At 36.9% G+C, this 27,539-nt stretch overlaps 2 protein-coding genes across 4 annotated transcripts in view; one reads left to right on the top strand and one right to left on the bottom strand.

The window, feature by feature from the left end:
- Positions 1-27,539, bottom strand: part of LOC134818808 (ribonucleoside-diphosphate reductase large subunit-like) — a 124,851-nt gene that overhangs the window by 1,023 nt on the left and 96,289 nt on the right. Inside the window, exons 2-20 of one of the 3 annotated variants that reach the window (XM_063828461.1) lie at positions 27,047-27,086; positions 25,181-25,269; positions 24,883-25,050; positions 24,000-24,139; positions 23,725-23,837; positions 16,866-16,986; positions 15,992-16,080; positions 15,529-15,665; positions 15,207-15,353; positions 14,815-15,082; positions 14,206-14,327; positions 8,471-8,575; positions 7,941-8,094; positions 7,726-7,822; positions 7,323-7,458; positions 7,013-7,110; positions 2,512-2,603; positions 2,145-2,240; positions 394-533 (exon numbers count right to left, since the gene is read on the bottom strand). In XM_063828461.1, coding sequence (XP_063684531.1) covers positions 394-533; positions 2,145-2,240; positions 2,512-2,603; positions 7,013-7,110; positions 7,323-7,458; positions 7,726-7,822; positions 7,941-8,094; positions 8,471-8,575; positions 14,206-14,327; positions 14,815-15,082; positions 15,207-15,353; positions 15,529-15,665; positions 15,992-16,080; positions 16,866-16,986; positions 23,725-23,837; positions 24,000-24,139; positions 24,883-25,050; positions 25,181-25,269; positions 27,047-27,065 — 2,331 coding nt within the window. In that variant the 5' untranslated portion in view covers positions 27,066-27,086. Of the gene's footprint in view, positions 1-393; positions 534-2,144; positions 2,241-2,511; positions 2,604-7,012; positions 7,111-7,322; positions 7,459-7,725; positions 7,823-7,940; positions 8,095-8,470; positions 8,576-14,205; positions 14,328-14,814; positions 15,083-15,206; positions 15,354-15,528; positions 15,666-15,991; positions 16,081-16,146; positions 16,367-16,865; positions 16,987-23,724; positions 23,838-23,999; positions 24,140-24,335; positions 24,405-24,882; positions 25,051-25,180; positions 25,270-27,046; positions 27,087-27,539 lie in introns of those variants that run through there. The other 2 variants (XM_063828462.1, XM_063828463.1) reach the window with 2 other exon arrangements.
- On the top strand, positions 11,484-13,926 carry LOC134819001 (prolow-density lipoprotein receptor-related protein 1-like). The gene is made up of 2 exons (XM_063828753.1): positions 11,484-12,160; positions 12,450-13,926. Exons 1-2 carry the CDS (start codon positions 11,484-11,486, stop codon positions 13,846-13,848), a joined length of 2,076 nt encoding a protein of 691 aa, XP_063684823.1. The 3' UTR covers positions 13,849-13,926.

Genomic DNA, 27,539 nt, shown 5'->3' with positions numbered 1-27,539 from the left:
ATATCAACTCTAGCTCAGTTTGAACAATCAACACATTCTGTAGTAGTTGTACAGTAATACCAAGGTAATGGGACTACTACGGACCCTCTACCGGCCAAACCTAGTTAACAAAGCCGCAGTCAAGGTTCGGTGAACGGTAGTTAAAAGCGCTTAAGGGACATAAGTCAAAGTGGTATAGCAACATCATGTAGTGGGCATCTTGAGTAGTCCCATTACCTTAGTATTATTGTACAACTACTACAGAAGTAATCCCGATAACACTCGACCTCTGCCTGATCCAGAGAATGTCACCATTTTACCTTCACACAGACATCGAAAGCTGTAAGAAAATGACGATCAGACCTCGTTAATAAACACAACCATAAAAATATTATTCTCCACGTTTAAACAAACCTTCTCCTTTTCCTCAGTTTTCGGAACTGCGTTTTCCTTTCTCAGTCCCTTGAGTTCCTTAAGCTTAGTCTGATCCACAGTAAACTGGATAGCATTAACTGCCGCTCTGGTCCTCAAGTAGTACATTCCAGTCTTCAATCCTGTGTATGTATAATGTATAATGTATAGTGTATAATCCTCAAGTAGTACATTCCAGTCTTCAATCCTGTGTATGTATAATGTATAATGTATAGTGTATAATCCTCAAGTAGTACATTCCAGTCTTCAATCCTGTGTATGTATAATGTATAATGTATAGTGTATAATCCTCAAGTAGTACATTCCAGTCTTCAATCCTGTGTATGTATAATGTATAATGTATAATGTATAATGTATAATCCTCAAGTAGTACATTCCAGTCTTCAATCCTGTGTATGTATAATGTATAATGTATAATGTATAGTGTATAATCCTCAAGTAGTACATTCCAGTCTTCAATCCTGAGTATGTATAATGTATAATGTATAGTGTATAATCCTCAAGTAGTACATTCCAGTCTTCAATCCTGTGTATGTATAATGTATAATGTATAATGTATAGTGCATAATCCTCAAGTAGTACATTCCAGTCTTCAATCCTGTGTATGTATAATGTATAATGTATAATGTATAGTGTATAATCCTCAAGTAGTACATTCCAGTCTTCAATCCTGTGTATGTATAATGTATAATGTATAATATATAGTGTATAATCCTCAAGTAGTACATTCCAGTCTTCAATCCTGTGTATGTATAATGTATAATGTATAATATATAGTGTATAATCCTCAAGTAGTACATTCCAGTCTTCAATCCTGTGTATGTATAATGTATAATGTATAATGTATAGTGTATAATCCTCAAGTAGTACATTCCAGTCTTCAATCCTGTGTATGTATAATGTATAATGTATAATGTATAGTGTATAATCCTCAAGTAGTACATTCCAGTCTTCAATCCTGTGTATGTATAATGTATAATGTATAGTGTATAGTGTATAATCCTCAAGTAGTACATTCCAGTCTTCAATCCTGTGTATGTATAATGTATAATGTATAGTGTATAATCCTCAAGTAGTACATTCCAGTCTTCAATCCTGTGTATGTATAATGTATAATGTATAGTGTATAATCCTCAAGTAGTACATTCCAGTCTTCAATCCTGAGTATGTATAATGTATAATGTATAATGTATAGTGTATAATCCTCAAGTAGTACATTCCAGTCTTCAATCCTGAGTATGTATAATGAATAATGTATAATGTATAGTGTATAATCCTCAAGTAGTACATTCCAGTCTTCAATCCTAAGTATGTATAATGTATAATGTATAGTGTATAATCCTCAAGTAGTACATTCCAGTCTTCAATCCTGTGTATGTATAATGTATAATGTATAATGTATAGTGTATAATCCTCAAGTAGTACATTCCAGTCTTCAATCCTGTGGAAATTACCCCTCAATTAGACACATTACCTTGATAATATGAGCATACTTTCCCGCTATTTAATAATAATATCAGCTCTATTATGTATAATGTATAACTGTCACCAAGATGTAAATTAGATCGAACGAGAAATTAGATCTAACGAGAAATTAGATCGAACGAGAAATTAGATCGAACGAGAAATTAGATCGAACGGCGTCTCAATTCGATCTGATTTACATCTTGGTGATAGTAATGTATACTGTATAATGTTCACTACTGCGATATTAAAGTAGGATAATCACGCACCTCTCTTCCAAGCGTGGAAGTGCATACTGGTAATCTTACGAGGCTGAGGGTCTGCCATGAACAGGTTGAGGGACTGGCTCTGACAGATATAGGGACCTGGGAGGGGGTAAGAATATTATTATAAATAAGACGAATCGAACAGAAACAAAAACCCACACCAATGGTAGTAATTATAGTAAATAAAACCCGATGGGCCATGTTATGAAGTTACCTCTATCAGCAGCCATGTCGATATAATGTATAATGTATAATGATGTATAATGTATAATGTATAATGTATAATGATGTATAATGTATAATGTATAATGTATACTATATAATGTATAATGTATAATGTATAATGTATAATGTATACTGTATAATGTACCTCTATCAGCAGCCATGTCGATAATGCACTTCTGAGATAGTTCCCAGCTGGTTTTGTACAGGGCTTTTATTTCATCAGGGATACCTTCTATCCTGAAACATTGCATATTAACTACCTTCTATATCCTGAAACATTGCATATTAACTACCTTCTATCCTGAAACATTGCATATTAACTACCTTATATCCTGAAACATTGCATATTAACTACCTTATATCCTGAAACATTGCATATTAATTACCTTCTATCCTGAAACATTGCATATTAACTACCTTCTATCCTGAAACATTGCATATTAACTACCTTCTATATCCTGAAACATTGCATATTAACTACCTTCTATCCTGAAACATTGCATATTAACTACCTTATATCCTGAAACATTGCATATTAACTACCTTATATCCTGAAACATTGCATATTAATTACCTTCTATCCTGAAACATTGCATATTAACTACCTTCTATCCTGAAACATTGCATATTAACTACCTTCTATCCTGAAACATTGCATATTAACTACCTTCTATATCCTGAAACATTGCATATTAACTACCTTCTATCCTGAAACATTGCATATTAACTACCTTATATCCTGAAACATTGCATATTAACTACCTTATATCCTGAAACATTGCATATTAATTACCTTCTATCCTGAAACATTGCATATTAACTACCTTCTATCCTGAAACATTGCATATTAACTACCTTCTATCCTGAAACATTGCATATTAACTACCTTCTATCCTGAAACATTGCATATTAACTACCTTATATCCTGAAACATTGCATATTAATTACCTTCTATCCTGAAACATTGCATATTAACTACCTTCTATCCTGAAACATTGCATATTAACTACCTTCTATCCTGAAACATTGCATATTAACTACCTTCTATCCTGAAACATTGCATATTAACTACCTTCTATCCTGAAACATTGCATATTAACTACCTTCTATCCTGAAACATTGCATATTAACTACCTTCTATATCCTGAAACATTGCATATTAACTACCTTATATCCTGAAACATTGCATATTAACTACCTTATATCCTGAAACATTGCATATTAACTACCTTATATCCTGAAACATTGCATATTAATTACCTTCTATCCTGAAACATTGCATATTAACTACCTTCTATCCTGAAACATTGCATATTAACTACCTTCTATCCTGAAACATTGCATATTAACTACCTTCTATCCTGAAACATTGCATATTAACTACCTTCTATCCTGAAACATTGCATATTAACTACCTTCTATCCTGAAACATTGCATATTAACTACCTTCTATCCTGAAACATTGCATATTAACTACCTTCTATCCTGAAACATTGCATATTAACTACCTTCTATCCTGAAACATTGCATATTAACTACCTTCTATCCTGAAACATTGCATATTAACTACCTTCTATCCTGAAACATTGCATATTAACTACCTTCTATCCTGAAACATTGCATATTAACTACCTTCTATCCTGAAACATTGCATATTAATTACCTTCTATCCTGAAACATTGCATATTAACTACCTTCTATCCTGAAACATTGCATATTAACTACCTTCTATCCTGAAACATTGCATATTAACTACCTTCTATCCTGAAACATTGCATATTAACTACCTTCTATCCTGAAACATTGCATATTAACTACCTTCTATCCTGAAACATTGCATATTAACTACCTTCTATCCTGAAACATTGCATATTAACTACCTTCTATCCTGAAACATTGCATATTAACTACCTTCTATCCTGAAACATTGCATATTAACTACCTTCTATCCTGAAACATTGCATATTAACTACCTTCTATCCTGAAACATTGCATATTAACTACCTTCTATCCTGAAACATTGCATATTAACTACCTTCTATCCTGAAACATTGCATATTAACTACCTTCTATCCTGAAACATTGCATATTAATTACCTTCTATCCTGAAACATTGCATATTAACTACCTTCTATCCTGAAACATTGCATATTAATTACCTTCTATCCTGAAACATTGCATATTAACTACCTTCTATCCTGAAACATTGCATATTAACTACCTTCTATCCTGAAACATTGCATATTAACTACCTTCTATCCTGAAACATTGCATATTAACTACCTTCTATCCTGAAACATTGCATATTAATTACCTTCTATCCTGAAACATTGCATATTAACTACCTTCTATCCTGAAACATTGCATATTAACTACCTTCTATCCTGAAACATTGCATATTAATTACCTTCTATCCTGAAACATTGCATATTAACTACCTTCTATCCTGAAACATTGCATATTAACTACCTTCTATCCTGAAACATTGCATATTAATTACCTTCTATCCTGAATCATTGCATATTAACTACCTTCTATCCTGAAACATTGCATATTAACTACCTTCTATCCTGAAACATTGCATATTAATTACCTTCTATCCTGAAACATTGCATATTAACTACCTTCTATCCTGAAACATTGCATATTAATTACCTTCTATCCTGAAACATTGCATATTAATTACCTTCTATCCTGAAACATTGCATATTAACTACCTTCTATCCTGAAACATTGCATATTAATTACCTTCTATCCTGAAACATTGCATATTAACTACCTTCTATCCTGAAACATTGCATATTAACTACCTTCTATCCTGAAACATTGCATATTAACTACCTTCTATCCTGAAACATTGCATATTAATTACCTTCTATCCTGAAACATTGCATATTAACTACCTTCTATCCTGAAACATTGCATATTAACTACCTTCTATCCTGAAACATTGCATATTAATTACCTTCTATCCTGAAACATTGCATATTAATTACCTTCTATCCTGAATCATTGCATATTAACTACCTTCTATCCTGAAACATTGCATATTAACTACCTTCTATCCTGAAACATTGCATATTAATTACCTTCTATCCTGAAACATTGCATATTAATTACCTTCTATCCTGAAACATTGCATATTAATTACCTTCTATCCTGAAACATTGCATATTAATTACCTTCTATCCTGAAACATTGCATATTAATTACCTTCTATCCTGAAACATTGCATATTAATTACCTTCTATCCTGAAACATTGCATATTAATTACCTTCTATCCTGAAACATTGCATATTAATTACCTTCTATCCTGAAACATTGCATATTAATTACCTTCTATCCTGAAACATTGCATATTAACTACCTTCTATCCTGAAACATTGCATATTAATTACCTTCTATCCTGAAACATTGCATATTAACTACCTTCTATCCTGAAACATTGCATATTAACTACCTTCTATCCTGAAACATTGCATATTAATTACCTTCTATCCTGAAACATTGCATATTAATTACCTTCTATCCTGAATCATTGCATATTAACTACCTTCTATCCTGAAACATTGCATATTAATTACCTTCTATCCTGAATCATTGCATATTAACTACCTTCTATCCTGAAACATTGCATATTAATTACCTTCTATCCTGAAACATTGCATATTAACTACCTTATATCCTGAAACATTGCATATTAACTACCTTCTATCCTGAAACATTGCATATTAACTACCTTCTATCCTGAAACATTGCATATTAACTACCTTCTATCCTGAAACATTGCATATTAATTACCTTCTATCCTGAAACATTGCATATTAATTACCTTCTATCCTGAATCATTGCATATTAATTACCTTCTATCCTGAATCATTGCATATTAACTACCTTCTATCCTGAAACATTGCATATTAACTACCTTCTATCCTGAATCATTGCATATTAACTACCTTCTATCCTGAAACATTGCATATTAACTACCTTCTATCCTGAAACATTGCATATTAATTACCTTCTATCCTGAAACATTGCATATTAACTACCTTCTATCCTGAAACATTGCATATTAACTACCTTCTATCCTGAAACATTGCATATTAATTACCTTCTATCCTGAAACATTGCATATTAACTACCTTATATCCTGAAACATTGCATATTAACTACCTTCTATCCTGAAACATTGCATATTAACTACCTTCTATCCTGAAACATTGCATATTAACTACCTTCTATCCTGAAACATTGCATATTAACTACCTTATATCCTGAAACATTGCATATTAACTACCTTCTATCCTGAAACATTGCATATTAACTACCTTCTATCCTGAAACATTGCATATTAACTACCTTATATCCTGAAACATTGCATATTAACTACCTTCTATCCTGAAACATTGCATATTAACTACCTGCTATCCTGAAACATTGCATATTAATTACCTTCTATCCTGAATCATTGCATATTAACTACCATTTAACTTAATACATATTAGTGATTTAAACATTATATATCATACTTTCATCTACACTTCAAGGAATCAGAACCTTTAAGAAATCCAATAATTACAATTAATTACTTAATTACTTGGTAATTACAAGACTTTGGTAGTTACTAAACAATAGTATATGTTACCTCTGAATAGACCCATTATCAGCTATCATCTGTTGTTTGATGTCACTATCCCACACTCCTAGATCAGTCAGATCACGTAACAAATGCTGGTTTATCACCTGAAACATGTGCTGAGTAATGTACGTGCAAATCTTGGCAAACCGCCAAAAAATCAGGAACGTTCTTCGTCTAAGATGAATCATCTAATTAGGAGAAAGACTGTGAAGCGTAACCAGCAAAGTAACCTTAAACTAGGAACTAGTAGTGTAACTATGGTAACTAGTAAACCTGGAACTAGGAACTAGTAGTGTAACTATGGTAACTAGTAAACCTGGAATTCTCCACTCAGGACTCTCCGGAGGTAGATGTTGCTGGTGTAAGGTTCTATAGCCTCGTTGTTTCCCAGAATCTGTGCTGTGCTGGCGGTTGGCATGGGAGCCAGCAACAATGAGTTCCTTATACCAGTTCTGAGAAAAAGATTACATTTAATGTAGGGGGGGGGGGGGGGGGGGTCAAGTTATAAGGGCTGTTAATCAAAAACTATAGTGTGCAAAACAAAGTGATATTAGTTATATTGAAAGTTATACAAATTATCTAAGTTATATAAGTTGTATAAGTTATATAAGTTATATAAGTTATATAAGTTATATAAGTTATAAAAGTTATATAAGTTATATAAGTTATATAAGTTATATAAGTTATATAAGTTATATAAGTTATATAAGTTGACTGACCTCTTGATCTGTTTCTTAAGAGCTGCCCAGTCCCAGAGATCAGTTGGTGTAACTCCCCACATGTCGAACTGAAGATCTCCTTTACTAACTGGACTGCCTGGAATTAATTATGTAATTATGGTAATTAGCTCTCAATTATGTAATTAGCTCTAATTTCTATAAAAATAACTACTATTACTAATAATAACGGATGAATTATTTTGTATAAAACTAACCTTCGTATGTCTCGTAAGGTCCAAGTTTTTCAGCTAGTTCTGAACTAGCCTCTAAGGCACCGTAGTAGATAGTCTCGAATATCTTAATGTTCAGTTTTTTAGCTGAGTCACTGTCAAATGGATACCTCATCAGAATGAAGGCATCAGCTAGACCCTGAGACAGTTTAACAATACAATAAGTTGTATAGTCAAAATAGAAGAATGAATACGGAGATCGAGAATGTGGGTGGTTAAATCATGCACTCCTGAAACAAAGTCCCTAAATAGTCCCTTTTGACGGCAGGAGTATCACCGAGAACATTTATTAAAACGAGAAAATAAAAATAATGTGAATTAAAAAACGGGAGCAGACTTCGATTGGGATATAGAAAATGTTCACACTTATCACACTTATCGCATTAACTTTGTAAACTGATTTCTGATACATCTTACTAAAATGTTGATATTATTCTCGATAATACGTTTAATTAACGTTTAATCCGTTTAATACGTCTGCCGTCAAAGACTACTAACTTCAAGTTGCAACTGACCTGAACTCCAATTCCAATAGGTCTGTGTCTCATGTTGGACTTCCTGGCTTGCTCCAGCGGGTAGTAGGACACTTCGATTACTTTGTTCAGGTTCCTCGTCACCACCTAAAGGATATATTATACATTATATATACATTATACGTTATACACCACCTACATATACATTATACATTATACACCACCTACATAATACATTATACATTATACATTATACACAACCTACAGGATATTTCATGTAAAAATTGATAGATATTGAAACGTTTGGCTACTTTTCCACCTATGTTTGGCAACACTTTCTTTTAGAGTGATTTATTGAAGATGTAGGATGAATAATAATGTTCTTTAGGTACCTAATAAGCTAATAGTTGATCTAAGTAACCGAACAATGAATGAGATCTTACTAATTCTAGGAATCGGACCAGACCCGAAGTCGGCAGTAACAACGCCGAACTAAGGACAGTAAAACAAAACCACTCCATTTTTAATCTGTTCTTATCATTTGAATCGAATATTCATAATTCAGTTCGTAACTATTTTGCAGACAAATTCGTAATTGTTCAATTTCTGTTCAGGGTCGACCACCCTTTATTCTATCAACATTTTGAATATAACCGACATAGCAATTCAATCGGTTTTATATTATCAATTAAATTATATTAAAATATAATTCTATTAATTAAGGAACTCAAAAATGTCTGCCGGCGTATAATTAAGTCTGTGATCATTAGAATGTAATGGACAGATCATTTCTTTCTGTTGTCGACTAACATCTACATTCTACACTGTGTTTATACGTTATGTTTTGCAGCGATTCGTTATCCTTTGACATTCCACGGCGCTAAAGATTTTGAGTTGAGCAAGTTTTATGCTTACCACGTCCTCAGCCATCTTAAATAAAGCACGTCAACCGTGCAAAACTTTTACTGTGCAACATATTATATCAACTAGTAGGAACCCGTATAACCCAAAAATGGTGTCAAGACTCAAGAGACTAAAATAATTATTACCTATTTAATTCGCGTTTTTGACACCACTTGGGGGTCCAAAATTTGGGCTCTAAAACTCCTATTTCTTGGCCAATTTTTTATTTTTTCATGCTGATTTTGAGGCCATTAAAACATTTGACCCAGTCAAAAAAGTTTCAGTTGTATATCTTTTACGGTTTTTGTGGAAAGTCGCGTTAAAGTTGATGCCGTGGTGTCAGTAAAATGGTACGGAACCCCCCATATATATCGTCTCGCTTCATATAATAGTAAGATTAATAATCAAATTTATTTTTAGATCCCTTGCGTCAGCAACTTTACGCATCGCTATTATATACCTTACAAGACATATTTATGTTCGAAATACTTCCGGTTACCCTTAATAAATTAGATAATAACTCAGTTTATGATAGCTTGTCATTATACTCACGGGCACGTTCAGAAAAAATGGTCATTATCCAACTAGTTCCATGACCTTCTTCAATATTGTCTGCTTTAGTAAAATATCTTGTCTTGTCAAAAAATTCAAATCGATATAATTATATCTTACCCGCACTTATCATAATAAATGCTCATTACTTCTCAAATTGTGAGAAGGAATAAGAAGCGGGGGAGGCCCCCCCCCCCCCCAATTTTTCTGGAAACTACTTTTATTCATGTTTCATGCTTCCCTGATCATTATGAGCAGAAAATATTTTTTTTCGGTTTTCGAAGTCCGCACCTACCCTTCGATATAAGATTTTGGACTCGAGGGTTCCCCTTTGTAATGCAATCTCGGAAGGCAGGCCTCCCCTTCGCAATTGCCAATACGAGCTCGGAAGCGGGAGCTCTGCCTTCAGAGCTACGTATCGAGAATGACTTCGAGTCAACATTTTTCAAAGTTTTTCTGGAAACTACTGAAGGCTGTGATTGGTTTCATATACTTATAGAAAACGTGATATTTGGCCCGCAGATTTGAAGGAAAATACGCGAATTTGGTCCTCAGACTTAAAGGAAAATGTGCGATTTGTCGCGGCAAACGTGAAAAATCGCGATTTTTCGCGGAGAATGGGAAAAAATCGAGATTCTGCACATGCCGCAATTTCCTTTTGTCCTTGCCCGAACATTTTTTGAAATTCAGGCTATGGCTAAAAAATATTTAAAATTTGGCCCCCCATGATGAAATCATTCCTACACCCCTGCGTTGTTCATAAAATGTTCATGTTTCAATAGAGGGAACAGCAGCCAGTATTTCATAACTCTGATATGAAACGGGTATTCTTGACTAGAGTTCGGATTCTTCTGGTGGTGCAACTGATTCTCTTGAAAATAGGTTTGAATTGTTTTATTGTTTGAATTTTTCCGATAAGTGCTTGAAGAAATAACTTCCTTAGTGTTAATAACTTCTACAGTAATACATTTTCAGGTGTTGCGCATCACGACCCTACATATCCTACATACCCTACATATCCTACAGAGTCAGGGAAATTCAGGAGATTACAAACAGATGATACAACAAGAGGTGATTTGAAGCTAGACACATAGTGGCCGGGGGGGGGGGGGCGTAATATTTGTTGCTTCTTTTATTTGAAGCTAGACACGTAGGGGAGGGGGGGAGAGGAGGGGGCGTTATATTTTATGCTTCTTTTATTTGAAGCTAGACACGTAGGGGGGAGGGGCGTTATATTTGTTGCTTCTTTTATTCGAAGCTATACACGTGGGGGGGGGGGGGGGGTAAGGTTATATTTGTTGCTTCTTTTATCGATTACTTTCGATGTATATACCCATTTAATAACATTGAATATAAGCTTGTCCTATACGAACTGCCGTCAAGTCATGTCATTTTGGCAGGTAGTTCATCGACGAATACATGGCAAACAACAAGCGTACCTCAGGAACACCTTACTTCGGCTACCATATTACCTGGTAAGGAGCGGGGGAGGGGGGCCTGAAGTAATGCCACTTTTTAAAAACACCCCTTATATTAATTATTATATGCAGATTTGTTAGAGATTACATTGATTGGGGCTCCATCTAGCAGCTGGTAGCTCATGTTTTTATTTATTCCCCCAGATGAGTACAAGACATGGCGAGATGACGGGAGGTGTGGGAAGTGGCATCCTCTCCAGGACGGCCGGAGTGCTGAATGTGACCCGGACAGTGAGCGACCCTGTTGTGAGTACTATTACGGCTGGTGTGGGAACAAACCTGACCAGTGCTACTGTCCGGGGTGTACTGACTACAGGATAGTCAGAAAGATGAGACAATCTGAAGAGGAGTGTGTTGTAGCTGCTGTAGGAGGGTTTCTTAAGAAAGTGTGCGCGAGTGATGGGGTGAAGTCTCAGTACCAGTTCACTTGTGCCTATTCAGATGCGAGTTACGAGGGTAACTTCGAGTTTGACAGGGTCTCCTTTACTTATGCTATAAACAGTGTTACTGATATCTGTAAGAACGACCCGTATTCGTACCAGGTATGTGGATTTAACACGGAGATAACCAACACAGATGTTCTGTGTGGAGGCTACTTCTGTAAGGAGGCAGCAACAACCTACAGTTTTAGCAGATGTGAAGAGAACTGTGGGTCTCAGACAGAGTGTACCAAACCTCCAACAGAGGGTACCTCCGTTAAACTGGAGTCCTCCACAGTATGTGACGGGAAGTGTGACCTCTGGTTATGTGAAGATGAAGGGGATTGTAACGGGTACACCTACGGGGTGTTCTGCTCCAGGTATGGTAAACTGTTTAAACTAACTTAATCTGTATTTGTATCACGTGACTAGAATACAGCTCTCTGATTGGCTAGTTTGTATCAAGTGACTAGAATACAGCTCTCTGATTGGCTAGTTTGTATCAAGTGACTAGAATACAGCTCTCTGATTGGCTAGTTTGTATCACGTGACTAGAATACAGCTCTCTGATTGGCTAGTTTGTATCACGTGACTAGAATACAGCTCTCTGATTGGCTAGTTTGTATCAAGTGACTAGAATACAGCTCTCTGATTGGCTATCTGTTCCAGGTATGGTACTTACATCTACGTGCCCCCCTACAGAGTGTGTGACGGGTATGCAGCTTGTGATAACTATGAGGATGAGCAGGACTGTCTGATGAATGACGTCACGTCACGTGACACCCCCCACCCCTGTCCTCATTCCAATCTCCTCGAAATGGGGGAATATGTAGCTGTTCCTATTCTCAACTACACGAGATGCTCTGTGTTTGATATAGTGGGATATAACCGTCCCTACTGTCACAACTACTTAGATCAGACTAACTGTACGGATATTGCACGGGTGGGGGGTTATTGCAATGTGAACGGGTTTATGTCTAGTATTTCTAAAACTATGATTTGTCTTGATTATTCTGACACACTTGGAGTCCCCATGCCAGTGAAACTGTGTGATGATGGAATGGAAAACGCTTGCATCTCACCCTCCACTTCTTGTAGAGTACACAAACACAGGATGTGCGATGGAGTGATGGACTGCTCAGATGGTAGTGATGAGACCAATAATTTGTGCAATTTAATGACTTCTGCTCACGAATGTAAACGATCGTTTGGTCGGGACACCCAAAGTTTACCCTTCCCTGTCGCCTGGATATTGGATAACGAGATAGACTGTTTGAACGGAGTCGATGAAGATTCAACTGTTAGTCATTATTCCAATCTTGAACGTTGGATGTTTTGTGGGGACAAGGAAAGTGGGACATTCCGAGTTAAGTTAGACTATGATAACGCATCATGTCAGGACATATATAGGTGTCCACGAGGAGCCATCCCGTTTGTAGATGTTGATCTTCTGTGTGGTGAGAATGAGACTTGCGGAATGTCTACTTGTGAGACTGCTGGAGACCTCCCTCGCATTGACAATACTGTTCCGTATCAGGGCTCAGTTAAAGATATATGTCGTTATATGGGGGTTCCAGAGAGGGAGGTTTGTTCCGTTAAAGAATTCTCACGACCTTTAGTTGATGTTTTCGGAGCAGCAAGGATCCGTGTAAACGTTCCTTCCTCCAAAATAGATTGCAGTAATATTTTTGGAGAGTCGTATGTGTACCTAAGTTGTTTAGATCTCTGCCTAGACTCCGTGTGCCCTCTAGAAACCACCCCCCTGATCCACAACTCGTGTCCAGGCCAGTACCCTGACAGAATATACACGCTAGCTAACAAGTCATACCTTACTTTCGTGACAGATACCAACCCTGAGGGTCTGTACGAACAAAACTTCTTCCAGTGCAAAAACAGTAAATGTGTGGAGTACCATCAGGTGTGTGATCTTGTTGATGATTGTGGTGACTTTTCAGATGAAATCAACTGCACTAATCACAAAGTTATTGCGCACAAGAGAGCGAAGAAGAAGAAGAAGTGGATACCCTATCGGAAGTTGGCTTCACGGACTCTACTAGCAAGAACCTGATCAGGAGTTAACTGTAGTAATTTGTTTTTTAAAAGATGAAAAATATGACTTATCCCTGTTTTTCTGTGTATCAGAACATTGAGCTTTTAGTCCTTTTAATATAAAAACCGATTTATTTGAACATATTTGATGTCAAAATGCTGTACATGATAAGCGTTCTGAGAGGTTATTCATAAATTGCTTCAATATTTTTGGACGATTTAATATTTCATTACTTAATATACTGTATACATCTTGTTATTACCTATACAAAAATGATTCTTTACTGAATTTATTATTTTCAAAAGTATAAAGGGACGTGACACTCTAGATTCTTATCCAAGAAAGTAATTATTACTAAAATCTTAATATTCTTACCTTAGCAACCTCCTTGAGTCCCTCAAAGTCGTACGTCTTGTCGTTATTAACGTACATATTGACAGCTATACTGGCCAAGTTGCACACGGCAATCTCGTCAGGCGAGGAGTACTCGACAATCTCTGAAATAATTGTTTTTTTTGTTTCTTTTCTGAAATAATTGTTGACTTACAACAATGTGGCCAGTGATAAAACGATGGGGAGATTGAAAAATAGATTATATCAACCAAGACACAAAAGTGCTAATAAATACCAACCTGTGCAGAGGTTGCTACATTTGAAAGTGCTAATAAATACCAACCTGTGCAGAGGTTGCTACATTTGAAAGTGCTAATAAATACCAACCTGTGCAGAGGTTGCTACATTTGAAAGTGCTAATAAATACCAACCTGTGCAGAGGTTGCTACATTTGAAAGTGCTAATAAATACCAACCTGTGCAGAGGTTGCTACATTTGAAAGTGCTAATAAATACCAACCTGTGCAGAGGTTGCTACATTTGAAAGTGCTAATAAATACCAACCTGTGCAGAGGTTGCTACATTTGAAAGTGCTAATAAATACCAACCTGTGCAGAGGTTGCTACATTTGAAAGTGCTAATAAATACCAACCTGTGCAGAGGTTGCTACATTTGATCGTCCCTAGGTTCTGCTGATTACTCTTCTTATTACACGCATCCTTGTAAACCATATACGGAGTCCCAGTCTCAATTTGACTATCAATAATAGCAAACCAAAGTTTCTGCGCCTTTATAGTTTTGCGGGCTCGGCCCTCACGTTCATACTGCACGTACAGTTTCTCAAAGTCGTCACCCCACGTGTCTTGGAGACCAGGTGACTCGTTGGGACAGAACAGGGACCAGTCTTCGTTGGCTTCAACCTGGTTCCAGTTACTTCGTCAAGTTTTAAGTGTGAAATGTTTTATAGATAGATCTCAGTAAAGGCGGTGCAGTCCGGAAATCTAATATACGAATGTTGATTGTTAGACTATTAGTTTCGCTTACCCTTTTCATAAACAGATCAGGAATCCATAAAGCATAGAACAAATCCCTTGCTCGAGCCTCTTCCTTACCAGTGTTCTTCCTCAAATCCAAGAAATCAAACACATCTGCATGCCATGGTTCCAGGTAGATTGCAAATGAACCTGGTCTCTGCAAAATGGTTCAAATCAAGAATGGTGGTTAAGAAGTTGACAGAAATTTGAACCATAAAATACAAAAGTTCTACCAAAAACAAATAACTTAATTTAATTTAAGTAAGTGTATACTGAATCAACACAGCACTCGTGAAACAGATGAAAATGTTGTTGTTGTGCGTCAGTCATACCTTATTGCCACCCTGATCGACATATCTAGCAGTGTTATTGAACACTCTAAGCATGGGCACGAGGCCGTTGCTGCTTCCCCCAGTTCCCCAGATGTAGCTACCTTTAGCTCGAATATTGTGCACGTTCACACCAATCCCTGGGGAGATGGTGGGTCACGTGACTAGAATACAGCTCTCTGATTGGTTAGTTTGTAATTTAGCTCGAATATTGTGCACGTTCACACCAATCCCTGAGGAAATGGTGGGTCAAAATGTAATGATCAGAATGTTGTGCAGCAGCGCGTGCCAAGATAGAGTAGCAAGACATATAACTTATGCCGGGGCAGATAACTCAATAAAGCCAGTAAAAGAAGGTGCAAGTGCTTTTCTAATCGAACATATAAAGAAGAACAATTATTATGAGTAGCTAGAAGTATAGCTAGTACTAGTAGTAGCTAGAAGGTAGGTAAGGTAAGAAGCTTACCTCCTGCTGATTTGCTTATCATGGCGCACTGCTTTAAGGTGTCGTAGATACCGTCGATACTGTCATCAGTCATAGTCAATAGGAAACAACTGAAATGAAAGTGAAGGGAGTGAGTATGACTCAGTACACACTACTAAAAGTAACAAGTCTCAAACCTTGCCGCCCTGGTCAACATATCTCGTAGTGTTATTATACACTTGTAGCAAGGGAACAATTCCAGAGCTTGTTCCGTTGCTGCCTTGTATGAAACTCCCTTGAGCTCGGATACTTTGAATGGAAAGGCCACAGCCGCCAGCATGAGCAGCCAAGATGGCACAGTTCTTGAGAGTGTCGTAAATAGCGTCCATGCTATCCGAGCATTCTAACAAGAAGCAGCTGAAAAGGCCTTTTTAGGAAAATTTAACGAACATCTGGATGTGAACAGCATTGTTAGCGACTTGTTATTCCGGATGTGCTCAGCTTTTTGTTAAGGTCTAAAACTACACCTAGACTGCACAATCTATTTGGATTCATAACTAATTTTGTTCTAAAGTTTCGAGCAAACTATTGACCGCGCACATCCGGGTAAGAAACTTACATCTCCATGTACAAAACCCAAATTTGCCGCGAACTGTCGTTGCATGCAAAACGCGCATCAAATGCGCGTTTCGAGGAACTCACAAAATGTCTTTTTTATATTACAGACGTAAAAGTTTTCGCGCGTTACGTTCCGTTTGGCGGGAACGCAAATGTTAGAACCCTAAGGTGAAGACAGAAGTTGTCACTTTGGAGTTTGGACAAAGGAAATTTAACATCAATTCAGGATAGGAGCTGAAGATACTAATTCAGTCGAACGTTCGGTCAGGGTCACTGAAATGTCGTCCAATCTAAATACCTAGCGAGTTGAGGTCTCACAGTTCCCGAGTTGAATAGAGTAGGGGAGGCGTGAGTAAAGAACTTCTCCGACATTAAGTTGTAAGTTTCGATTGCAGTGTCGATATCTTCCCAGTGAATTCCTGTAGAATGAGAATTAAATTTGGTATTCATAATTTTAACACAAACTCATATTTTTGATATTTTGAGCAAGTTAACTTTGTTGGCATGTAGGTAAAATTTGCATGAAGATAGCTGATACACAGCCGAGTAAAAATCCAAAAAGGTGGTCAAAATGTGCCCTTTTTTTGCTGAAATTTGGAATAATTTTCTTATCTGCATCTAATTATCTGCAGTTGTAGAAAATCAACCCAAAAATAATTGTATCGTGTTTGCCTAAATTTTTCCTTTCCAAGAAGTACCCACTTGATATACTTTATCAAAGTTTGAATATTGTCACTCCGAAAGCGTTTTTGCCAAATTTTCGACGCGCACTAATACTATACTACGCGCTATACTGTATACTATACTACGCACAAGAGCATTTAGTTGTTATCAATGGACACCTGCGCGTTCATCATAAATTTCAAACAGCTATAACTCGATATTACGTCTGTTCTAGCTCATATTTTCACACCGAATAGAAAACAATGTAATCTTATTGCTGACAAAATAGGAATATAATTATTCGATTGGCCTAAGAGTTATAGACTGTCAACGTTTATGGTTTAAAACCAGAAATATCAGATGAGGAAACAGGAGATCGGACATTTCATACACGGTCCTCGAACAGTGATTTATATTTCAGATGATTCAGATGAAATTGCACATGAGGACACAATTTGTGCAATCGCATCCAAAGAGCTGGATAGTGGATAAACTAACGTATAATAAAAGCATGAGATCAACAGATAACTCTGACTATCACGTAGCTGTGATAATGGAAACAATCAATGCCGCGGTTATAAAAAAGTTGGCAACCTCACTTTCACAAATCATCGTACGATATAATAACTTGGGCAATAGAATCAGTTTCTTTAATGGTAATCTAAGTAGTTCAGCCGAGTTTTCAGTGGTGATTGTGTTACACAGATTGTGGGGGTATCCTGCTTTTAACCCTAACGGAGATGAAGATATCAAATCTCTTTATTCGTTTATATCACGTGCTAGAGTTTACTGTTCAGTAGTGTTGTTTCGTGATCCTCAGCACGGGGCAGGTAAAACACTGCAAGACTTGAAACATATGACTGACTTGTTAGAGAAACTCAGTGGTCAAGTTCAAATATTGAAATATTAAACTATTTCTATCGATATTATGATAAAATTTTTCAATAAAACTCTGACGAAGCCAAGTAATTTATGTTTTCTAAATCGGCCGGTGGTAATGGTTTAAATGGATGGTTTTGTGACCCAAATTTTATACTAGAGTGTTTCATGTACTCTCCTCTCTTCCACTCTCGCTCTCTCTCCCCCCAAATTTTTCACGGACATAATTATTCACGCTCATGACCGCCAAAAACTTTCCAAAACATTGTGAACATTTTTAGTGATTTTTAAATGAGTGTTTTACTCTTTTTCTGAACTCTAGAATCAAAGTCATAGTGATCATGGTGTTATATTTATAACTTAAGTTCTTTAACTTACTGTTATGTAGATTGAATATAGATTGAATATGACTGAGGAGTGATTATATATTTTGTCCTAGTATTATACTAATAGTAATAGTAATAAGCTAATAGTAATACAGTAATCGGCTACACACATATTTAGATTCTACGCATATGTAGGGAGTACGGACGAGGGCCGTCGACTAGTTCGGAGTATTATATCTATATTATTGCAAATTGTTGGATACTTGATTTAGTTGATTTGTATTCTTGGATTTTCTAAAAATTATTTTACGAAAACTTTGTGAGAATTTATATTACAGTGAACTCCACGGCAGGAATTAATTTCCAAATTCATAGCGGGCAATGTTCTTCTTCTTCGTAGGGGGCAGTGGTCAGGGTGACCACTATAAGATAGAGCATTGGAGCCCTGTCCTTACCCCGGTAAAATATTTATAAGTGGAAAAAAGTTAAACTTTGTCTTTTCCACATTTGGTGAACCGTTTAGTTGCTTGTTACACACACTCTATCAAGGTAAGGGCTGCTTAACATTCTGTATGATTGTATGTACAACTCATCCAAATTCTACCTCCACTGTTGAAGAGAAAGGCCACATAATCACCGCCATATTATCATAACAAACTGACGCTCCGTGTCATTACCTCCTAACCTGGCGGGATACCTTTTGAATAGTCATCGTTTATAACACCAACCAGCTCTGAGTTCAACAGAGAGTTAATTTCCAGATCACTCTGATCTCAAACTCCTCGCCCAATACACTGTGCACAGTGTCTTGGACTTGGAGTGTGCAGGCTTTGTTATCAACTAGCCACTCGCTAAGACTCTCGGCTGCAGGTTAATCACATAATCCGTACTCAAACAATACTGCCCTCTTGAGGGAAATACAAAATTAGCATGATTTTTCCACAAGCCTCGAGACTCGAGAGCTTGCCTCCCCCATTACACGCTCTCCTTAATATTGAAGTAACTGTTATATTTACTGTACATTGATGATACCGAAAACTACTGTTACTCTGATCGCTCTTTTTGTGACGACTCTTTCGCAGTCAACATCGGGTAAGTTTAGTTCTAAAGTCAATATCTTCGAATAATTTACAATTAAATCAATGGTCTGAATTGATTGACGATGTCAATCCTTCGCAGCTCGGTGAGGCTCAGTAGTGCATCTTGCCAATCAATTGTCACTGTGGTTACGAGGAGAATTATTTGATAACAGATAAGCGGCGCGGCCCAGTACTAGTAGTGCTTCGCACTACAATGGTCTAAATGCTGAAGTGCATAACATATTATAGTGAACAGTATGATACTCTCAGCCCTCCGATTGAAAATTATTCTGCGTCAATTCAAATTTGATCTTGATACTAGCTCTGACTTATGTAAAACAAATGCTTTCTGTTTTGAAAGAAATGATCAATCACGCTTCAGAGACGTCATGCCAGATTCAAGAACAGCGTGGCTTCCTAAAGTACGTATGCAAGAAAGAGACCTCCTACAACAAATGCCATAATTCTGAGGAAACATATGATACAATTATCAGAAATGGATTTGTTTCCGGAGAAATCTGCACAAATGATTCGTTCTTTTACCAAGCTTGTGATAAAGCATCTGGAGGACGAGTAACCAACGATAAGTTCCTTTGTGAGTATTTCGTGTGTAAATTAAATTGGCTCGGTGATCTATACGTTTTCTCAGCTATGTTAGAAGGATTTGGCTTCGTTTGTAGTGGTAATGTAGATTGTGACTCTGGTATTGATGAAACAAACTGTCCTAATACAACGAGCATAATGCCGAGTGGTGGAGTAATCTTTAGTCCTCACATCTGTGATGACGTATGTGACTACTTTCTGTCTTGTGAAGATGAAGCCGTATGCAATGGGTATACCTATGGAATGTACTGCAATGCTACTGACAATAAAGGGAGCACTTTCTATGAATACATTAACCCTGAGTTGATTTGTGATGGACTCCAAAGATGTGACAATGGTGATGATGAATCTAACTGTCAGGTGACAAATAAAACATTGGACACATGTCAACATGCTCGCACTGGGCAACTGGTGCCAGTTCTTAATTTCACACGATGTAATGTTTTTATACAGATCTTCGGAAACATTTATCATAATAATTTATGCAAGGATTTAGTTCAATCTCAATCAAACTGCACTGACCACTCCAAGATAGGCATAATTTGTAGAATAAACGGATATATTTCAACAGTCTCAAAATATATGATATGTTATCAACACGGGATCATTTGTGACGATGGGATCGAACAGATGTGTAAACAGTTAACAGAACCATGCTTTATACACAAGCACTTTATGTGTGATGGCCAATTTTATTGTGAAAATAAAGCTGATGAAAGACACCCCCACTGTCAATCTGTCACCCAAAGAACCTGTGAGAGAAGAGTCGGAGGTCTAGGAAACCTCACGATACCCTTGGTATGGTTAGGGGATGGTATCCAAGATTGTGTTGATGGAAGCGATGAGGCTGCCATCTGGCCTACCTGTGGAGTTGGACAATCATATCGACTTGTTTCTAGCGAAGAAGCATGTGAAAATGTTTTTGTTTGTCGATGGGGAAACCCTGGATATGTTGAGGTTAAGGATCTATGTGATGGAATTGAAACTTGCGGAAATGAGAATGAAATATGTTTATATTCCCGTAACTCTATGGAAACAACTCGCCCGTTACCAACATCAGACAAGGGCCTGACCAAACGAATTTCTTATTGTCTGAAAGGTTTAATGCAGATAGAAATGCAAAGAGGAAGCTGTACATCACAACAGTTTATTTTTCCGAATCACGAATTTTTTGGGGTTGACACCAAAACTACTCTGCATCTCCCCTCAAACAAGCAAGATTGTTCAAACATATTCGGGGAGCAATACGTTTATACTAGCTGTGTAGATAAATGCTCCAGCTCTCCTTGTCCTCTTAGGGAGATTCCAAGATATGAGGTCTGTCCAGCCCAATATCCAGATCGAGTGGGAACCATAGCAAACGAAGAATACCTTGCATTCTTCACTAAGGCGCACGGAGACGTGTTCACAAACCGATATTTTGTGTGTGACGACAAAATCAGGTGTGTCGACTACTCTCAAGTCTGTGATTTGGCTAAAGACTGTGGAGATGGATCAGACGAAAAGCGTTGTGACAACCACTTCACATGTCTATCTACATCTCGTTTAATTCCCAAAGTTAAGGTTTGTGATGGTTCCTTCGATTGCATGGATGGTTCGGATGAATGTAATGACCTCTGTTCAAAGCAAATTTTACAAAATGGCTCTCTTGAAGGACTGTCGTGGCTAATAGGGTCTCTGGCTATTCTCGCAAATTCAGTCATCGTGACGAAGAATCTTCTGACATTAACTCGTTGCCAGACTTCAGTAGCATTGATGAATAAATCGCTCGTTATATTGATATCCTTAGGAGACTTCTTGATTGGGTGCTACCTGATTGTAATAGCCATTTACGATAGCATCATTTTCAAGAAGGACTACTGCCTCCGCCGAATAACTTGGATCACAAGTATCGAATGTTCTGTTATCGGTATTTTCAGTACGATTGGATCGCAAATCTCACTATTCTCCATGACAGTTCTCAGCACTGTCAGGATCTATGGTATATGGAACTCAATGAGAGTTCCAGGGGAGGTTACCAGGTTGAAAGCAGTCCAAGTAACGACTGGGATCTTCGGCTTAGCTCTGGCATCTGCAGCAATTGCTATCATACCGGTTATCGACCAATTCGAGGACTTTTTTGTTAATGGATTGAAGTTCAACGAAGATTTAAGTTTATTTATAGGAACACCTGATAAAAAATTGATCTTTGATGTTCTTGAAGCCTATTATGGACGGATGAAAACAGCCACTTTAAGTTGGGACACAATAAGACAAATGGTTTCTGGAATGTACTCTCACGATTTAGATTATCATGATTATACTTTGAAACAGACAAAAGTTGACTTTTACGGTAGTGATGGTGTGTGCCTCTTCAAGTACTTCGTTAAAAGCAACGATCCTCAAAAAATCTTCGTTTGGGGTATTCTTATTCTCAACTTTATATGCTTCATGATAATAACACTGTCTTACATCCTCATTGGACTGGTTTCCCTCAGATCCTCTAAAAGTCTAACAAACTTGCAGGGTAATAGACAAATATCCAACAGAAACCGTAGAATGAACCAGAAAATTGCTATCATCATTGGCACAGATTTCGCTTGTTGGGTGCCTTTCATCATAATCTGCGTTCTCCACTCCTTAGAAGTCCTGGATGCCACTCTTTGGTACAGTCTTTTCTCGATGATAATTCTCCCAATAAACTCTATGATAAACCCCTTCCTTTATGATGATATCGTAACGAGCTTCTTCATCAATTCAATGAGGCGTTTAACAGCTCGAATGTTGGACTCAACAATTGTTCAAAGCATTCGTGATCGTTTCATGTTTGATCGGGTTGAAACAATTGAACTTGAGGAAGTTAGAATTCAAAGAGAAGACTTGGTTCAAGATCTTCCAAGTGGACACGGGGTGGTTCGAGAAATACAAAACGAACAAGATATGGTTCAAGAAACAGCTGAAGAAATATTAGTGGTGGACAAACAAGGAGTGGTTCAAGAAACAGCAGATGAACAAATAGTTGTCCAAGAAACAGCAGATGAACAAATAGTTGTCCAAGAAACAGCAGATGAACAATTAGTTGTCCAAGAAACAGCAGATGAACAATTAGTTGTCCAAGAAACAGCAAATGAACAATGAGTGGTCTAAGAAACAGCAGATGAACAAGGAATGGTTCAGAAAACAGAATACGTACAAGGTTTATTTATCAACTATGCAAATCTATTACTATTAGTATTATATGTATATTTGTTTCCCGCGCTGAGTTGTTCGCTATTATTTTATTCTTAAAAGGTAAAAATATCGCGTATTATTTTGTTTATATCGTTCTTGATTTAGAGGTTTGATTTTGGGGCAGGTACATTAATACTCCCTTATTTGTCACTCCAGTAACAGATAGAATAATCTTAAACAGGGTAATAAGGGTAATAGTCCGGTCAGTTATGGATATTTACCTGCATTTCATAGTAGTATATAGATATAAAATTAAAATAGAACACCAAATCCTGTAGGTGCACTTGTACATGTTGTAAACTGTTCGATTCGTAATAAGATAACCTTATTATATCTACTTCGTCGCACAAGAAATGATTTCTCCTAAAATTAAAAATGAATCAAAAATAGAATTCACCAAGGGAGACTCTCATCAACATATGCTGGGGTCGCTCCACTACTTTCCCGTTTATTTTCAACAGGTAGGTCTTCTCCAGAGTTTTTATCCCGAAGTAGTTGTAACTGAAATCCCTGGAAATATTCGTTTGTTATTTTATGCTATGTCAGCCAAATGAGAAAATCGTTATAACAAAACATTTATTCCCAAAGGGTTTTGAATTTTCTTGAAATAAACAGCTGTAAAAGATCGACAGATAAAGATTAAAGTCAATAAAAATAAGTTGAAATGCTCACCTGTCATAGATAAGAACAGAGTTTAGAGTGTCCTTATTAGCTCTGATAAGGTTAATCAGTTCAGTAGAGATAAGGGGAGCGTGTCTGTTAGTGTCCGGGTTGATGTGATTGTAGAGGTCCTCCATTGTGTCACTGAACAACTGTTAGGACAGTCATTATCAAAACAAGACAGATAAATGTATCTGTTTTAGTAAATATTTTGAATATTTATTTTTGAAACCCTGATTACGTCCATTATATGGGTATCAAATCATCATACTATTTTGTTTTTTAGGTGCTTGAGCATTAAGGTAAATGTAAACCACTACTTTGATCATGGTAGACTCTCAAACTGACCTTCTTAGTTTCCTTGTGCAGGTTACTAACAACAATACGCGCAGCGAGCACTGCGTAGTCAGGATGTTCAGTAGCTTACCTTCTTAGTTTCCTTGTGCAGGTTACTAACAACAATACGCGCAGCGAGCACCGCGTAGTCAGGATGTTCAGTAGCTTACCTTCTTAGTTTCCTTGTGCAGGTTACTAACAACAATACGTGCAGCGAGCACCGCGTAGTCAGGATGTTCAGTAGCTTACCTTCTTAGTTTCCTTGTGCAGGTTACTAACAACAATACGTGCAGCGAGCACCGCGTAGTCAGGATGTTCAGTAGCTTACCTTCTTAGTTTCCTTGTGCAGGTTACTAACAACAATACGCGCAGCGAGGACGTAGTCAGGATGTTCAGTAGCTTACCTTCTTAGTTTCCTTGTGCAGGTTACTAACAACAATACGCGCAGCGAGCACCGCGTAGTCAGGATGTTCAGTAGCTTACCTTCTTAGTTTCCTTGTGCAGGTTACTAACAACAATACGCGCAGCGAGGACGTAGTCAGGATGTTCAGTAGCTTACCTTCTTAGTTTCCTTGTGCAGGTTACTAACAACAATACGCGCAGCGAGCACTGCGTAGTCAGGATGTTCAGTAGCAAGAGATGCTGCTGTCTCCGCTGCTAACATGTCCAGTTCCACTGTAGTTACTCCTTTGTAAACACCATTTATAACATTCTTAGTTATTGTGTGCTGAAAAAAAAGGTAAAAAGAAGGTAAAAAACTAAAAGTTGTAAAATTCTTATTACTGATGCAATGGACCCGTTTATAAACCATCATGTCACCAATATAATGAGGATAATCATACTGAAAATTAACTTACTGGATCAACAAACTCAGTGTTGAGATTGTACATGAGCTTCTGGATACGGGATGTTATCTTGTCGAAATGTACGATCTCTTTACGACCATCTGAAATGAGATAACTTATTAAAATCAAGGGCACTGACCGATAAATGAAATTACAACTTAATTTCAAGACCAGATTACACCAATCCTACACAGTTTCATACCGTCGGTTAAACTTCTAAGTAGGGTGAAGATAGTAGAAGTGATAACATACCCCGTTTATTGCAGAACATAGGCCCATGATTGGTGTTTTTACGAGAAGCAAGACTAGTCATAGCCCTATAAGTCCTTAATATAAAACAAAATCAGGTCTTTTCAAAGCTCGCCTAAAAACTTTAAAAAAAGAAAAAGCAAATATTTGTGGAGCACACTCTGCAGCTCAAGGAAGACAGTGCATATGTTTTGAGGGGCTTGCAGGTTTATACTGCTTAGTCCAACCACATGCCACTCTAGCTCTCCCAGGCTCTCTACTAATAGTAGCTTTAGCAGGGGGTAATCAACCAATCACAGCACAATATACACACCACGTGACTCAGGGCCCTCCAGGAACAGGAGTATATAATTAATGATTGTCTAGAGGCGTCACGTGGTTATTCAGTGATGACGTCACACGAACCTGCCCGGGCAGGTTAGGAGACTTGCCCGGGCAGGTAAGAGACTATGTTGTGGGCACAAGGCGATTTAAAGTATTGAATGGAAGGATGTCCCTGAAAGTTCACACGATATAATCAGAAAAACGAATGAAATGTGTCAATTTTACAAATATTGTAACATATCACCAGCTGATAACTACAGTTGAACGATTGTTCGCTAGCAGAATTAAGCATAGGACTATTTAAAAAGGAGGAAATAATGTTGATTGATAGATTTCTGCGTTATGTTTGGGACCTTGTCTTGTACTGCATAGTATAAGTACTCGATATTAATAAATAGTAGATATGTAGTCGTATAATTATTACTTTGGGGCGATTTATGTAATTTCTATTTTACTACCGTATATGCACCATAAACGGAGATGTTTGGTCAGAATGATTTCACGTGAAAGTAGCAACTCAAAAATTGGTCAAACCGAGAATTTATCAGCGCAATCTATAAAACTATCAAGAAAAGAACTTGATTGAGAGAATACTGCGTAGTGAGCGAACTAAACGACAACTTAAGTGTTTGTGAATTTCAATTAATATTAGCCTGCCAGTTATGAGAATATTTAATCAATCCATAAATATTATTTATGTATTTAATCGTTATTTTGAGGTAACAAGTCCTCCCAAGTAGTAATACAATACAGTGAACACTGAACAATGACAAATACGTCACGATCAGCCTGATTGACAATTTTCAAACATCTGCTATCAGCACAAGAACTTTAACTGTATGGCCGGAAATAAATATGGATAAACTTTGTCCTAGATCCGATTTTCTTAAATAATCGTACGGGACTATTGGACAGGCAAACTAGCACTCAAAGAAATGAAAGACCTCTCGGACTCTATTACACTGTATTACACTGTATGATACTGTTTAATGCGCTATCACGCAATTTTCAGATACATTTTAGTTACTTCATGACCAGTTTCTGCTGATAAGAATATTCGCATACTTTCACATCCTTCTTTTTACATGATTGCAGAGATAACATTGTTATTACTTGTAACTTACTGTATATAACCTATGAAATGTGCACGTGTATATTCTATTGTTGACTGTAGGTAGTTTATAGGCGTTAGTGCCGTAAATAAAAATCCTACATTGAACCAAAAATTAATATTGTAATAGGTTATTAAGTCTTACCAGTGATTTAATATTAATATCTTTATTTAAAAGGTTAAACAAATCTTACCTCTTTTAAAGACGAACATATTGGTGTCGAGCTAGAACCTATGATAAAAGTTGGGTTATTTACAAATAGATGGGTCCTGCAACCAACGACCACAATAATCGTTTACAGAGGAACAATTTGTCGTACGTGATAGTAAATGACCGGTTCTAATATCATTATTCGCATCTCTTACATGTTTCAGTCAAAAGTTAGAAAAATTACCCCAGCACCAACTGATTTAAAAACGATTTTGGTATTTTTCTTGAAACGTAAATGAAAGGTCAATGACATAACAACTGATTATGCCTAGAGCCCCCCCCCCCTGCCTCAATATGAGTGTCGAGAAAATGATTCAGCAGATCAGTGGAAGGTTTCAACGAACACTTCTTATAATTTTAGCTCTGTTCTTACAAATATTTTGTTTAATCTCTCCCCTCTTTAAATCTGACTTTATCAGCGATTCATTCCAAGTAACAGTGCCCGGCCCCTACCGATTTCCGATTTACCGGGAAAA

The sequence above is a fragment of the Bolinopsis microptera genome, chromosome 7 (assembly GCF_026151205.1).
Source record: "Bolinopsis microptera isolate Bmic1 chromosome 7, MBARI_Bmic_1.0, whole genome shotgun sequence".
Lineage (NCBI taxonomy): Eukaryota > Metazoa > Ctenophora > Tentaculata > Lobata > Bolinopsidae > Bolinopsis > Bolinopsis microptera.
The sequence above is the reverse complement of the archived record's forward strand: the minus strand, read 5'-3'. Positions and strand labels throughout refer to the sequence as shown.

Bases quoted from the DNA above. Each gene is read 5' to 3' on its own strand.
- LOC134819001 (XM_063828753.1), top strand. From the start codon at position 11,484: ATGTTTTTATTTATTCCCCCAGATGAGTACAAGACATGGCGAGATGAC. The intron at 12,161-12,449 runs GTATGGTAAACT...TATCTGTTCCAG, and splicing joins TACGGGGTGTTCTGCTCCAG to GTATGGTACTTACATCTACG.